Consider the following 14,739-nt stretch of genomic DNA (forward strand, 5'->3'; position numbering starts at 1 on the left):
CTAATAAGGACCAATGCCGCAATAATTGACTTTGCTCGCAAAATGGGTAGCACCCCAGTGGTTGCACTGATGAAACTATATCAAGCCAAAAGTCTATCAGTCGCCTGTTATGGGAGTGATCTTTGGGGTTTCTTACCAGCGACCGATCTTGCAACCACTGAAAACAACTTTTTAAAACAAGTTTTATGTTTACCGAAGAGCACGGCTAACTTCTCCACTCATGAGGAACTGGGCATGCCCCATTTAGAGGACAAAATTGCTCTAAACCCACTGTTGTGCTGGCTAAACAGTTGGTTGAATAATGAAATACCTTTCACCCAAAACATTTTACTTGAAGCACTCAATTGGGAAGGTAAATTCAAGATACCCTGGATAAAATATATCCGAAATTGTCTTCAAGAATAGGGCAGGTTGGACCTCTTCCTAACACCACAGCAAGTATCTAAGCGCAATGTAATATCTGTAAACGACGCCTTTTTGATGGCTCGGCAGCTGACCAGGGAAGGGTCCGAACTGAAGAAGGGTAGTGTGATGAATCATGTTTTGACAAAATCATGTATACAAATAGAACCATACCTATCCTGGTCCATTTCCAGATATGAGCGCTTCTTATTGACTAGATTTCGCTTTGATTTATTTCACCTGATGCTAGCTGTGCCCAGTGGAGCTCATAGGGGACAAGTGTTGCCAGCTTGCGGCTGCGACAATAAGTCTCCGCAAGACCTGGCACACTTTTTATTTATATGCTCCTACTATACGTTACCACGAAAAAAAAAATTAAAACCTCTTTTTAAAAAACTGAATTTTGTGCAAATAAGGCCTGCACTAATTTATCTTAAAATGCTGCACTGTGAAAGCACTTTATTTACATGCAACTTTTTAAAAACAGCCCTGAAATTTAGAAAAAGTATGGAAGGCTAACCTCTACTTGTCCCGTATTATTTATGTATACAAACCTCTGATAAACTGTACATTTATGCTTGCGTGAGCTATGATAGGCTATTTCGAGATCCACCGTTTTAAACTGAATTTTTTTTAACCAATGAACTGTTTACATATGTATTTTTCTTCTCTCTGTACTTTTATGACTGAATTTACTTACAGTCGAATAAAGAAATTTTGAATTGAATTAATGGTTATTGTCTTGAGTTATGTTTCCTTATTTCATTTTCATCTTTTACTTTTATTTCTTGTTTTCTCTTTTTTAGTTGTTTTATTATATAAGGGAGATGTGTTGTAACTAGTCCTTTAAGTGAAGCATTCTCTGTTAAGAATGCATATGACATCAGCTGGAATGTGTTGATCCAAGCTGTTGGTCAGTTCCCTATTGTAACCTTGCTGTAGCCACAAGTCTCCCGGTGGGTGTCCATTAAAATTCATTCAGCTTTAATTATCTTGTTCCTTTTATTTTTATTATTAGATTGTTTACCGGGTATTCTACCAATTTTAGCGCGATCCAATAATTCCAGGTAATAATAGGATCGAGGGTGATCTTTATTTCAAGGCGTTTTCTATCGGCCGTTGGTGTGCTCTCCCATTATCCCACTTTAGACAAAACACCAGGAGTCCTCCAGTCCGCTCCGCCTCGTTTGACTAGACAAGCGGGCACTAATACGCACCCTCCCCCCTCTCACATGGCTTTGTTTGCAAACAGTACAGAGCGGTCTCTGCCCGCCAACTACGTGCAAGAGTAGGGCGTTAACCGCCAATCACTCGACCGATGAACCGCCCCCTAGCCAGGATAGGCGGTGCCCCAAAAATTCTTGAATGAACAGTCAGCGAGTGCCGCACCGCGCATGTTCCACCAGGCCTACGTCTCTTTCCTTCAGCCAATGGGTCGCTGGAATGTACTGCCTCGGGGAGGGGCAGCCAGCGGGGTGTTCTTTATGGCGGGCTGGAAGCGGAAAGGATGTAGGAGTAGCGCTTGGTCTTCGGAATTTTTCAGTCTGCTAATTAGAAGCGCGAGTGTTCGTGTTACGATTTGCCGTCGCAGCCAGCATTCATACACGACTGTTCCGGTTCGGCTAGTTCTTTGCCAGCCTAAACCCTCCTGAACACTTTGTTTGGTTCGCACCATGCCGAAGTTCCGTAAAATAGTAATTCTTGGCTACCCATCGGTCGGTGAGTGAAAAACCGTCGTCATACTGCGCATGCGTGCATCGAAGAAATACGCATCCCGCGCTTCGGTTACTGCGCATGCGCTGTACGAGAGTAAAGAGGACAGCTCTTTTAGAGAGAAATGAACTGCACCTCTCTGAAAGAGGAATGTGTTACTTAGTGTCTGTTATTAGGATATCTTCGTGTTCTCGCCACACGTCTCCTGCCTCGTTTACGCTTTTCTGCCCTTAAAGTTTCGACTTTATTTTAAAAAGCTTTAGTTTATTTGCTACTTTACCGGGAGACGCCTTCTTCTGGTGTGCTTCATATCCACCTTCCGCGTCCGAAGGTCCTCCCTGCGGCCCTTTTCTGCCATGCGGTGTACTCCTTCGTAGTTTGCCTTACCACAAAAAGTAATTGAATTGATGTGTTGCGATAGACAGGCTGTGTCAAAGTAGACGACTCTATGTATGAGTGTATCATGCCAACACACCCGATCGATTCAGGTGGTAGACACATATTTGAATGCAAAAATTGACTTCATTTAAGTTTTCTTCCACTTACAATTGCTTTCCTTTCAGTTGTGAAAAATAAGCCCCCCCCCCCCCCCCCCGATTTTATAAAAGTCAAATGCTGTTTCCAAATAAATGGGTGTGTGTGTGCCTGTATATGTATGTATGTGTGTATGTATGTGTGTATATGTATGTGTGTATGTATGTATGTATGTATATATATATATATATATATATATATATATATATATATATATATATATATTTTTTTTTTTTTTTTTAGATGCCAACATTTAGGAAGAGGAAGGTGGGAGACTTATAAAAAATAATCAGAATGTATTTCTCCCGTTTAATTATATTGCAGTCTCCATTGGGTTTATTGACATGCATGGGGCTTGCAAGTGACTGCATAATCCAAGTCACACAAGACCAGTCCTTGCCGTCTGAATCCTGCAAAGCTACCTAGGTCTAACTGTTGACAGATTTTGTTCCCTTAGTCAGGGTTGTGAAATTTAATAAAATATCTACTTGGCGATGGGGAAAGTAATTTTTTCTATTGTTTTTGATTAATTAAAACCATAACAAAAATGCACTCTGATTAAAATTGTATTTGTTAGGTCATTTAAAAAAACTGAAAAGTTTCCAATATTCCCGCTGTACTCGGGGCAGTCCAGGATCAATACACAAGTTGTAATTGTGAAGGCTGAAGTTTTTTTGTTATTACGCTAGCTCAGGGTACCGCTGGCCCTTGCTATGGTGCTGCTTGTTGCAGGAACATTACTAACTTTCCATTTAGTTGCAGGTCCTTTGGATCAAAGCTACTTGGCGATGGGACGGTTGCTTCAGAAATATACATGTTCTGTTAAATAATCCACTTGTCCCTTTGGTGCCATGTAGTACGGCGATAAATTATAGCAGTAATCTCATTATATAGGAGATCTTATAATAGCCTCACTGATTATACCAGGGCTCATACTAAAGTAGAGTTTGAATTCCAGCAGTCCCCGCGTTTTGCCACCTTACCTCAGATCTACATATTGGGGTTGGAGGTAGCGTAGATCAATAATTCAGGGCTGGAAACAGGGTATGTGAAAACATGCTTGCTTGTATGTTTTTAGGGGTTTTCACATGCTGTTCTGAAATCTTTTTCCCTCACTGAGAGAGGGTGGAAATGTAGTCCTGAAAAGAGAAGAAATTAAACTTCTTCCACTGTTTCGGGGGAGAGGGGGGGGGGGGAGTAAATCCACACATGCATACGTGCTTGGGTTAAAATGTGTTTCACAAATATTTTTCAGTAGTAAGATTTCTTGGCCTACTTTCTGTAAATTATTGTGAATTAATGAAAGCTGTAAATCTGTACTAACAAATGGGTACGCTTTAGTGACTTTACTTAAGAATTAGGCATTTAATTTAGACTTTAGTTAACCTAAACTATTTTTATTAAAATTCAGTTTCTCTCTCTCTATAGACTGGCTGCACTGTGAGTGATAGCTTTATTTGACAAGGAGCATATCGGCACACAAAATAGTTTTGCTAAGTGACAAGTGCCAGAGACTACTGTGGCAATGTGCTTTTTTTTTTTAGACCAAAAAATATTATTCCCTTTTGCCAATGTTTGTTATAATGATGAGGGCCTGGCATTGTAAAAACAATAATGTTTTACGAAAAAGACGCATTGACAAAACCAAAAGGCTGACCACCAACGTCAGACCTATTGGCTTTGCCAGTGATTGTTTATTTCATGTTTCCCATAATCTTGTTGAAACTGGTTGCACTAACTTTTCAATTATAAATATTTTTGGGAATACTAGCATACATCAATACATTTGAGTAGCTAATGCTTCAAAGAAATAGTTCATTTTACAGTAGTGTAGCAAAAACTTATTTTTTTCTAGTTGCATGTTTTTGCGAACAAATTATTTGAAGCACACTCTTCAATCTTGTGTTCAAACTCTTGCAAATATTTGCATCTAAACTGGGAGGATTATACATAGCATCATAAACTTTCACAACGTGTATACACCTTTTTATCCTTGGACAACTGTCAGCAGTGCAGTCCAGCTTACAACATTTCCTTAGAGTGCATACCATATAAATAAAGGCTTTGCATTAACAAACCATAAATAGAAGTTCAAACAGCATTAACATATGAATACAAATATTACCTTAACTGCAGACAATGCCCTTCCTTGATCCATAATGGGGTACTGTAAACTGCCAGCCAAACGGGTTGTACTCCATGAAAGTTAGGCCTACTTGTCCCAAGGACAAAATAAACATTAAAACTAGTCCTTGACCCCAAACAATATGTCCTGGTAGTTGGGCTATAGGAATTCCACACTCATATTGACCGTTCATCCGGTTCCTGTCAGCTGTTTCACGTACTTGGAGTTCTTATTACTCTTGCCTCACAATTCCATTCCTCTTTTAGCTTTGCCCGATTTGTCAGCTCAATGAGTCTCCTCTTTTTCTCCAGACAGTAAGCACAATATACAGTCTCATGCTTGGCAGTGTACCAACATTTCAAGTTGACCTGTCCTTTGAGAAATAAGTAGTGAGAGACACTCCACTAGCAGATGGTAATGTCGATCTTGTACTCCTTATGTATATTGTGTTGGATAACACTAATAGGACTACAGACTTCAATTCAATGCAGCTGGGATAGTGTGAGGTCTTCCAAAACAGTCCCCACTGCAAATGTTGCTGCAAGCCCCTAACATGTAATTTAGGTTGGTTCTCACAGATCTACCAATGTCATGAGTTTAATGCAGATGCCCTGAGAAGCCAGCCCACAATACTTTGAAAGATCCTCTGGATTACACCTCCCAGTTTACGTAATGCACCACACTTCAGTGGGAAATGGTGACTTGGGAACCAAGATAAGGTTTCAGATCTTTTATAAGAGCAGCTGAACTGTTGTATATGTTGCTGTTTATGGAACAGGGTTAGATAACGTTATAGCCAGTGTAATATTTCTTCACATTTTGTGCCATCTTTATACTCCCCAAAACACTCCAATATCGTACCTACAACCTACTAGTCTCTCCTAACATATGTCTCTCTCTCTCCAAATCTATATCCTTTTCCATGATTCTACTGAACAATTTGCCTATGCCAGAAGGATTGTGTAGAATTATCCAGGGCTCTCTGACGGAAATCACTTGAAAAAACTTGGAAAAAAAACACATATCCAAACCTTCTTGTAACAATAAGAAGCAGGCATTGGCAAAGTGAATAGGTCTCCTCTTGGGACCTAATTGCATTTTCCCAGCGGTCGGGAAGCATCATCAAAAATACATACATTCATGTAAAAAATGCCATGCGTCCTTTTAATGGTCTATGTATTTTATATGTTGTGAAAAAGTTTAACTTCATAATTCCTTGTTTTAACCGCATGCGCGTTAGCGGTTTTCCCGCTGAGTGCTGAGATTTCAAAAATCCTGTGTTACGTGACAAGGTCAACTCGTCACACGCACAGCGCAGGTAACTCCCATGACGAGTTGACCTTGTCACACGCATCGAAGGGGTTAATTGCATTTGGAGGTGATATGTGACTGGAGAAATTAATGCAAATAAATATGAAGGGGCTGTGTACCTATAAGTAGGAATTAAGTCATGCTTTATCTACGCAAATTGTGTGGTATCCCTCCACATCATCCTGTTTTTCTCCATACTGGCTTCAAGGCAGCCTTTATATTTGGTGATTAACACATTCCACACAATTACGTTTCTTTCAGATAGCAGGCATCCTTATGAGAAGGCCTGTTTCTTCTTTCTCTCTTTCTCTTCAGCAAAAGGCACCCCAAGGTCTGGATTAGTTGTTCAGGGATGTGATAGTAGACAGTGCAGAGTAGACAGCCCGTTGGCAATGATGAAGTTAGCAGCTATCATTAGTGAAGCCGGTGCAGTGGCACTGGGGCACAGCTGTGTGCCCGGCCCAGTGAATCACAATTATGTCTGTCTTGCTTTACAAGAAGGGTGTCAGGCCTTGTATTACTTGCTAGCATTATTGCTGAAGGCACCCTTGCTCCAAAGAGTGGGGCAATATGTGAGACCTATTATTTATTCACCTTTCACAAAAGGGACGGGTCGACTGTTTCAAGATAGGAGTGATAGACAGGCATTGTGGGGAGGGTGTGAAGGGGGAAGAGCAGGCAGAATCCTACTTTGGATCTCATCTATAACAACATTTGCTCTTTTATAGGCCTCACATTTAGGGTGGATTAGGAGTTACAGAAAAAGTACCCCAGAGACCATCTCATAAGCCATGCCCCTTCTGCACCCCCAGTCTATGTTATAAAGTTTTGGAGGGGGCTCTGACCTCAAAACCTTTTGTTCAGGCGGGCTCAGAGCAAAAACGGATGCTATTGAGACAATCCCCAATTAACACAAGTATTACATTTGGGATAAACTAATATATTAAGTTGTATGCAGATGATGTCCTTTTTTGTCTAGGATCACTTACAACCTCCTTTCCAGAAGTAAGGAGACAATTGGAAGCCTTTGAGAGTGTGTTAGGTTATAAGATTAATGAACAATCGGAAACATTTAATAGACACCCCCCATCTCCCCCGCCCCCAAAGAATAGGTCCAGCTTTTCCCTTTAGATTTGCTAAGCGACATATTCAATATTTAGGTATTCAATTTTTTTTTTTTAAAGGGTTGTTGTGAAATGGTCTTGGACATGTAACATGACCGCATTGTCAAATCTTTTGAACAGTGCAAGGAGGGCTGTCACATAGATGAGGAAGAAAGACTGAGATAAGCACAGGTTTGACACAGGGTTTTACATCTCAGATTTAAGAAGGCTGCCACAAGGATGGAAATTTAATTTGAAACCATTGCCGGGGTTTGTCCAACATTCTATGTCTCCTGCGCTCAAGGGCAATGGGTCTCTTGGTAGGAGGGGTTGAGTTTTCATTGAAAGAAATGACAAACTCAGTACATTAAGGGATTACCCTTTAGATGAAATCTGAGGGGGGTGATTGTGTTGAACTAGATTCTGTAATATGTTAAATGGGCATAATGAGGGGGGGGGGGGTCTTCCTTCCTATAATTTTTGTCCCCCTTTAAATAACTTAGATTCCAGACACTAACATTCAGGCGGTCTTCTTGATTTGGAAGATATGTAATATGGCGTGTTTGGAAAACCTAAATAAAAAGATATTTGATTTGAAAAAAACCTTGATTTATTCGCATAATATATATATGTGTGTGTTATGATGTTTTGACTGGATGGAGCATATTACATAATGAAACCAGTCACATCAAGATCATTTAGAAGTAGTACTACAGCCCTAGGTTCTGAACAGAATTGATTATGGTAATGCATTTCTAGTTGGTTTCCCGAATTACAGATTGGCATCTTTGAAAAGCAGTATTACATGCCACTGCAAGATTGCTTGCTTGAAAATACCACAGTGATCATAATACCGTTGTGCTAAACGACCTCCAGTGACGCCCTCTGGAGCAAAGATGTAAATAAAAATTATCGATATAACCCAAGCATGCCTAAATATCTGGCAAGAAAGAACACTATCTCTGGCGGCAAATGCACTTCCAGAAGCAAACGAAATCTAGTATTAGGATTGGCCATTTGTTTAACTTGACACATTTTATTTTTTGTGTGTGCAAAGACCCCTTCTTTAGCAAATAAACCTTCCCCGCTATCTAGGAATCACTTTGGATTTCCCAAAATTTTCCTTGGGGTCTCTGCTTTCTATAATGTCAAATTGAGTTTCACCAAATTACTTATTTTCTACGGTGTAAAGCACTGCACTGCCCAGAAAGCCTGATATGAATGCTATTTAAAAAGTATAAGTAAATAGTCCTTTATAACCATGGTTCGTTAAACCACTCATGGCAATACTTCCTTAGGAGTGAGTGGCCCTTAGTTCAGCCATAGGCCCAGAAGAATAGGTGGTGGGAGGAGGATTGGGTCCACCTTTTAAGGTTTTTTTAACTGACATTCTCTGATGTGCTTCAGAAAACGAATTTGTAAATGATCTATTATGAAGGAAGGGCTGTAGTCCTGATAAATTTATCCCCATGGAGGCTATAGTGCCTGTGTTTATCTGTCCACATGGGGGCTGTGGATGCTGACGCTGTATCTTTCTCTCAACAGGGAAATCCTCTTTGGCCCTGCAGTTCATTCGGGGAAACTTCTGTGAGGATTATGAACCTACTATTGAGAACAGTAGGTACCCCGATGCTGCATATGCGGAGTTGAAGGAAATCTCCTCAAACCACCAATGCCCCTCCTTCCTTGCCAACATTCAGTTATGCCCCTTTTGGCCCTGGTTCTTTTCAAACTTCATCGAAATGTGTACCTTTTGATTGCATGAGGTAAAATGTCCTTAGTGTAGCATTTGTGTATGACTGACCTGTACACGAAACACCCAGTATAATAATATCTAATTGGAATGGTGATGCCATATCTTTTTATCTTTGGTATTCTCTCTGCTGATGAATATTTGTTGTCTGGCTTCTGACACCTGCCTGAGACACTTGTTTGGAAGTGGGGGTTGGGTGGGTGGGAGACACACATTGTATTTCTTTGTAGTGGCTTGAAAACTGACTGCCAGTTTTTCTCCTCTCCCTTTCCCCCGCCTTATAGCCTTTAACAAAACATTTAAAATTGGAGAAGACGAGTTCCAGATGACGGTGGTGGACACAGCTGGGCAGGTGAGGGTTGCACATTACACGCATATGTAAAACTAATGCTTCTTATTAGGGTCTTCATCTGGCAACACATTGTCATCCGCTTTTGTTTCCCCCCCTAAAATTGCTTGATGGTAGTTACTGTTCTGTATATTAGCTATGTCGATTAAAATGCACCAATCTCCTTGAGTAGCAAAGGAGAAATGACGTTCAGCCCGTTCTTAAGTAGTGTAACGTGTGTAGGATTCGTGGGGTGTCTGTGACATTATAGCGATAGAGGCACTAACAGGTGCCTTTGGTATCTTACTGTTGTAGATCTCAAAGGCACCTGGTGTTTGGGCTGCCAGAGATTTTGCAGTCATAATTGTGCCTCAGGTCTTGGCATAGAATCCATGCTGATCCTGTTCTTTTGTCTTTCTTGTTCATGTCTGATTTCTTGTCATGTGAAGGGGATTGGAGCCTATTTCCAAATGTGTGGGATCAGATTGTGCTGTACTTAAGTATTGCGAAAGGTGGGTTAGCCAACCGCAGGGAATGGGAGAAGCATAATGAATGTATAGTAGTTAGGGCGGTGCGTAATTTGCGGTGTCAGAATAGCACACAATTTTGGCAAAATTGATGAGCGGATGTATTTTGCACTAAAATATAATACAAAATGACAGATTTGCATATCATGCCAGGGTGCATTCAAACAAAGCACTGCATTCGAAATATTGCAGCTGTAAAAACAACAACAAAAAACATTGCCAGCAGCAAATCCATTTTGCAAAAGTTTTCGTTTCCTACAGAAAACCACATATCTGCACTTGGGAGTTTTGGATTTTGAGTCATTGCCAATATACTCTCGCACATGAAAGCACCATTGTTTTAAAAATATATTACTTGAATGTGAACTGGAAAATATTGAGTGTTGGCATTGTGTTTTGGGTTTTGGTAATAACTTATTTTTTATTTCTTTCTCAGGATGAGTACAGTCTGCTACCTCCTGCATTTGTCCTGGGAATTCATGGCTACATCGTTGTGTACTCGGTCGCCTCACAGAAGAGGTACGTCCCTGCATGTGTGGGCAGCGCCAAGGCTTTCGTCAGTCTATTGACATGTGATCAGCATCCTTTGCTTATACACAGCTACCTGTGAAGAAGTACTGATGCTTGTCACAGCTACTGAGGGAAATCTTATATAATCCTGCTCGCAGGTGTGAATTCCACAGTAACAAACAATACCTTGGCCTCCCAACAGTTGGGGGAGGATAGTCTCCTAGTTGACATGCTAGTTAGCAAATCGCACCAAAAGCAATCAGTGTGCCAACTCTGTCCTCAACTTAACACACCTGTTTCTGTGTAGCACAAATTTGTTTGCCTTCTGGCAGTCCATGTAGAATTTCATAACTTTGTTCCCTCAATTCCCCCAGCTTATGTGTAGTGCCTGCGGCGGCTAGGGTAGGATTCCTTGTTTAAGTTCCATCCTAAATGTAGGGCCATTTGAATTATGCAGCAGGGGAGGGTCAAATTATGTGGCAGGTTTGAGTAAATTATGCAACAAGGAAAGGTAAAGTATGCAGCAAATTTTGTGATCATATTACTTTATTATTTTGTCAGTTTTACGCTTGTTAACACTGGCTGGGCATTGGTTGCACTGTATTAGTACTAGTTTAACACCCAAATATAGCAAGAAGCAACCGAAATGGGACCGGTCAACCTGTGCAAAGGGCCTTCCACTGCACGTGAACACATGTTGCCTAATTTTTATTAACTTTTTGAACTGTTTGAGCTGGAAATGAATTAATTTTTCTGTTAAAATCTGCAGATGATGCAATTATAGGGCGAAATCTAGTTCTGCACAAAAATAAAACACAGCTGCCTCAGTCGCATAATTCTAGTGGCTCTCTGCCTGTATGTATGTAGTCCCTACATTTGTTAGTTGGGTAAATGGCAGCCAGAATTAGCTCACCCACCCTCCCACTTCACGGCAACTGTACTGGTTCCAGCTGGTCAAGGAGGGATTTGACAACCGATCAACACTTTGGGACCAACTGGCTTTGCCAGTGCTTTTTGCTGATGCTGATAAGTATTTGAGGGGGAAAATGAGTCTTGATGGCGTTGCTGCGATTGCCACACACCTACTAAATAATACTTCAAAAAAGGGGGTGGTGATGAACAGAGTGTCTGAATTAAGCAGACCACTCTTAACCGGTCCAAAGATCAGGGCTTGATCCATCACCGTTATTTATCTCACTGCACCATCCCAGTTCAGAACCTGGCTATATGCAAACCAGTCTGTCCCTGGCCCAGTGCATCATGGGAACAGGGCAGACTAAACTACCAAGCCAATTCTTCACCAGAAAGGAGACAAGCTACCGGGGACCGGTTTCTGGCATTTCAGCCGTCTTTGGCCCGGCTTGCTTGAGTCCTGATGGTGCAGTGAGAAAGAGACTCATGTCTGAGTATACCCTGCCACACCTATAGTGGCCGAAAACGATTCAAAAAAGGGGGTGGTGATGAACAGAGTGTCTGAATTAAGCAGACCCCTCTTACCCGGTCCAAAGATCAGGGCTTGATCCATCACCGTTATTTATCTCACTGCACCATCCCAGTTCAAAACCTGGCTATATGCAAATCAGTCTGTCCCTGGCCCAGTGCATCATGGGAACAGGGCAGACTAAACTACCAAGCCAATTCTTCACCAGAAAGGAGACAAGCTACCGGGGACCGGTTTCTGGCATTTCAGCCGTCTTCGGCCCGGCTTGCTTGAATCCTGATGGTGCAGTGAGAAAGGGACTCATGTCTGAGTATACCCTGAATCATTTTTGTCCACTATAAGCGTGGAAGGGTATACTCAGATGTGAGTCCCTAGCTCATTGCACCATCAGGATTCAAGCAAGCCGGGCCGAAGACGGCTGAAATGCCAGAAACCGGTCCCCGGTAGCTTGTTTCCTTCCCAGTATAAGAATTGGCTTGGTAGTTTGGTCTGCCCTGTTCCCATGATGCACTGGGCCAGGGTCAGACTAATTTGCATATAGCCAAGTTCTGAGCTGGGATGGTGCAGTGAGCTGAAAAACGGTGATGGATCAAGCCCTGATCTTTGGACTGGGTAAGAGTGGTCTGCTTAATTCAGACACTCTGTTCATCACCACCCCCTTTTCTGAATCATTACTAAATAATACTGGCACCATTTTCCCTTTTTTTTAATTTCTATATTTTATTGGCCTCTTATTATTTTACCGTTTCACGATGGCCAGCTCACTGGTTCTAAATGTAGTAGCCCTGCTGGAACTTTAAAACAAGAAAGGACTATTTACAATACCTCTGTAATATGGATGACTGCTGCTATGTTTAGCTTCTTTTGTGGAAGCATAGGCCCGCAGTATTAATATAGCAGCATGTTTAATTTTTTACTTGTATTGTAATTTATATTATATTGTTGAATCTGTTTTTTTGCGGTTTTATGAAAAGATAAATGTAGGAGTGAGTCAGTGTATGGATGCATGCGTGCAAAGGCGAGTGACCTAGTGCATGTATATTTACTTATTGTGTGCCTAAACCCATCGGTGACGCAAACAATATTTTATTATATAAGACTAGCATATTTGCTTGTTTTTTGTTAAAGTGCCTAATGAGCACATGTGTATTCCAGTTGCCTCCTTCTGTTTTCTCTCCTGCCCCCTGCCTTTCTTCCATGTTCCTCTCTCATTCATTTGTGTGATTCGCTCACCGCTCCACATTGCTAGCTCTTGCCCCTGTGCTTCTCTGTCCTTCCTCTCCTACCAAAATAAGAGTAATGAAGAAGTCATTGGCATTCCTCATTTTGTAGAAAATGACACAGCCTCATGGCCGCATAATTATACTGTTTGTTTATTTATTTTTTCCCCTTTCCTTTATGCTGTACAACATCTGCTCTGATGCTGTAGAGCATGAAGAAAATACATTTGCGTAAACAGGAGGTCTCTACAGCAAGACCCGTTGGCTTTTGCCAGTGCTTTCTTGTTTCTTTAGTTTCTAATCACCAGTGAAATCAACAAACAACCAACAGGCACAGTAAAGTATTGGTCCAGCACAGTTCTAGTCTTTTGAGTACAAGAAAGTACTGTAATCGCGTTACTTAATATTACACATCACAATTAAGGGCGTGCAATACAGGGCTAAACTCCTGTCTGTGATTCTCAGTGCTCCACTGTACAGTGCCTTCCCTCTTAGTAACGGAGTTCCTCAGGGTCTGTGTTCTCTAGTGTCTAATCCAGCACACAGGGCTAGGATCAGCTGAGTAGCCTGATCACCCCAAATATATATCTCAGTACAGTGATTGTCTTTCAAAAGAAGCAAATACTTTCATCATGCAACAGAGCTACATGTTTACAATTCAATTTATAGTAAGCGAATGGTTACGCCCTCTGATAAGGTATGCTGCGTCTGGATCCCCCTGACATCAGGAACACACTAGGCTTCTCTTACTTGACAGTCTCCTGAAGGGCAAGGCACACCAGTCCCAGTATGCTTCTTTCCGGTCCAGGGAAGACATGGCTTGGGCAGTTCAGGCTGGACTGTTCCCATGAGACACTGGGTCAAGACTGATTTGCATATGGCTGGGTCTAAACTGGGGTGGCATGGTGAGCAAAATTCATAATGGATTTAACCCAGATCTGTGACTAGGGGTGAGTGTCTAAAAAGTTTCAGTGCTCTGTCCATCATCTCCTTGTATTTGCCATGCACACTGAGTGACGGCAAAAGGTTCTGGAGAATACAACAGAAGAACTCAACACAGGAATGGTAAATAGATCGCACTCTCATTGATAGAGACATAAAGTGCTTTTGATACTAAAGATTCATAAAACACTATATTCTGCCAGCACAACTTTGTGCTATGCCCAGTACTGCGCCTATAGTCATTCATCCACTATTAGGACACACTTAGCACACCGCCCCAGATAACTGTACAGGTCCTGGATGTAAAATTTTCAGGAATGGGCTTGGGCCTCTGCTCACTCAATAGATGCGCGGCAACGCCAAAATAAGTTACATTAAATAAAAATAAATTGGACTCCCATATACCATGCTGGTGACACTTAAAAACTTGAAACTATGCAGATAATTGTGTGTACGTGGCAGGTGAATCAAAATCGCATGTTATTCTAAAATACCTATAGTTGCTGGAAAGTGAGTTTGCAGTAGCCTTTTAGTAGCTCTTGTATTATAAAAGGAAAGAATCGCAAAAAGTATTCCCATACCTCTTCGTGCACACTGGCGTTCTGCTTGTGGTGAAATAAAATGGTATGCATGGAACTACTGCAAGAACCAAAGGCTTCTCTTCCTTGCAAAATATGTGACAGTTTCTTGCTGTCAAAGGGGTGGGAGATTATTACAAGTCACAATACTACAAGTGTTGAACACCTCGATCTATGTAGGTCAGCGGAAATTGTATTTGAAGTGGCCAGTTTTCTTCAGGCATTCTCATAAGCCTATCTGTATATATCTTT

The 14,739-nt window shown here is 41.4% G+C and overlaps 1 protein-coding gene across 1 annotated transcript in view; it reads left to right on the forward strand.

Annotated features, from left to right (window-relative positions):
- The first annotated feature begins 1,881 nt into the window (after positions 1–1,881).
- Positions 1,882–14,739, forward strand: part of RHEBL1 (RHEB like 1) — a 35,218-nt gene continuing 22,360 nt past the window's right edge. Inside the window, exons 1-4 of the mRNA XM_086963704.1 lie at positions 1,882–2,121; positions 8,734–8,805; positions 9,226–9,293; positions 10,233–10,315. Of these exons, the coding sequence (XP_086819830.1) occupies positions 2,076–2,121; positions 8,734–8,805; positions 9,226–9,293; positions 10,233–10,315 (269 nt within the window). The 5' untranslated portion in view covers positions 1,882–2,075. The remainder of the gene's footprint in view (positions 2,122–8,733; positions 8,806–9,225; positions 9,294–10,232; positions 10,316–14,739) is intronic.

The sequence above is a fragment of the Lissotriton vulgaris genome, chromosome 1_1 (genome assembly GCF_964263255.1).
Source record: "Lissotriton vulgaris chromosome 1_1, aLisVul1.2, whole genome shotgun sequence".
In the NCBI taxonomy this organism is placed as follows: domain Eukaryota; kingdom Metazoa; phylum Chordata; class Amphibia; order Caudata; family Salamandridae; genus Lissotriton; species Lissotriton vulgaris.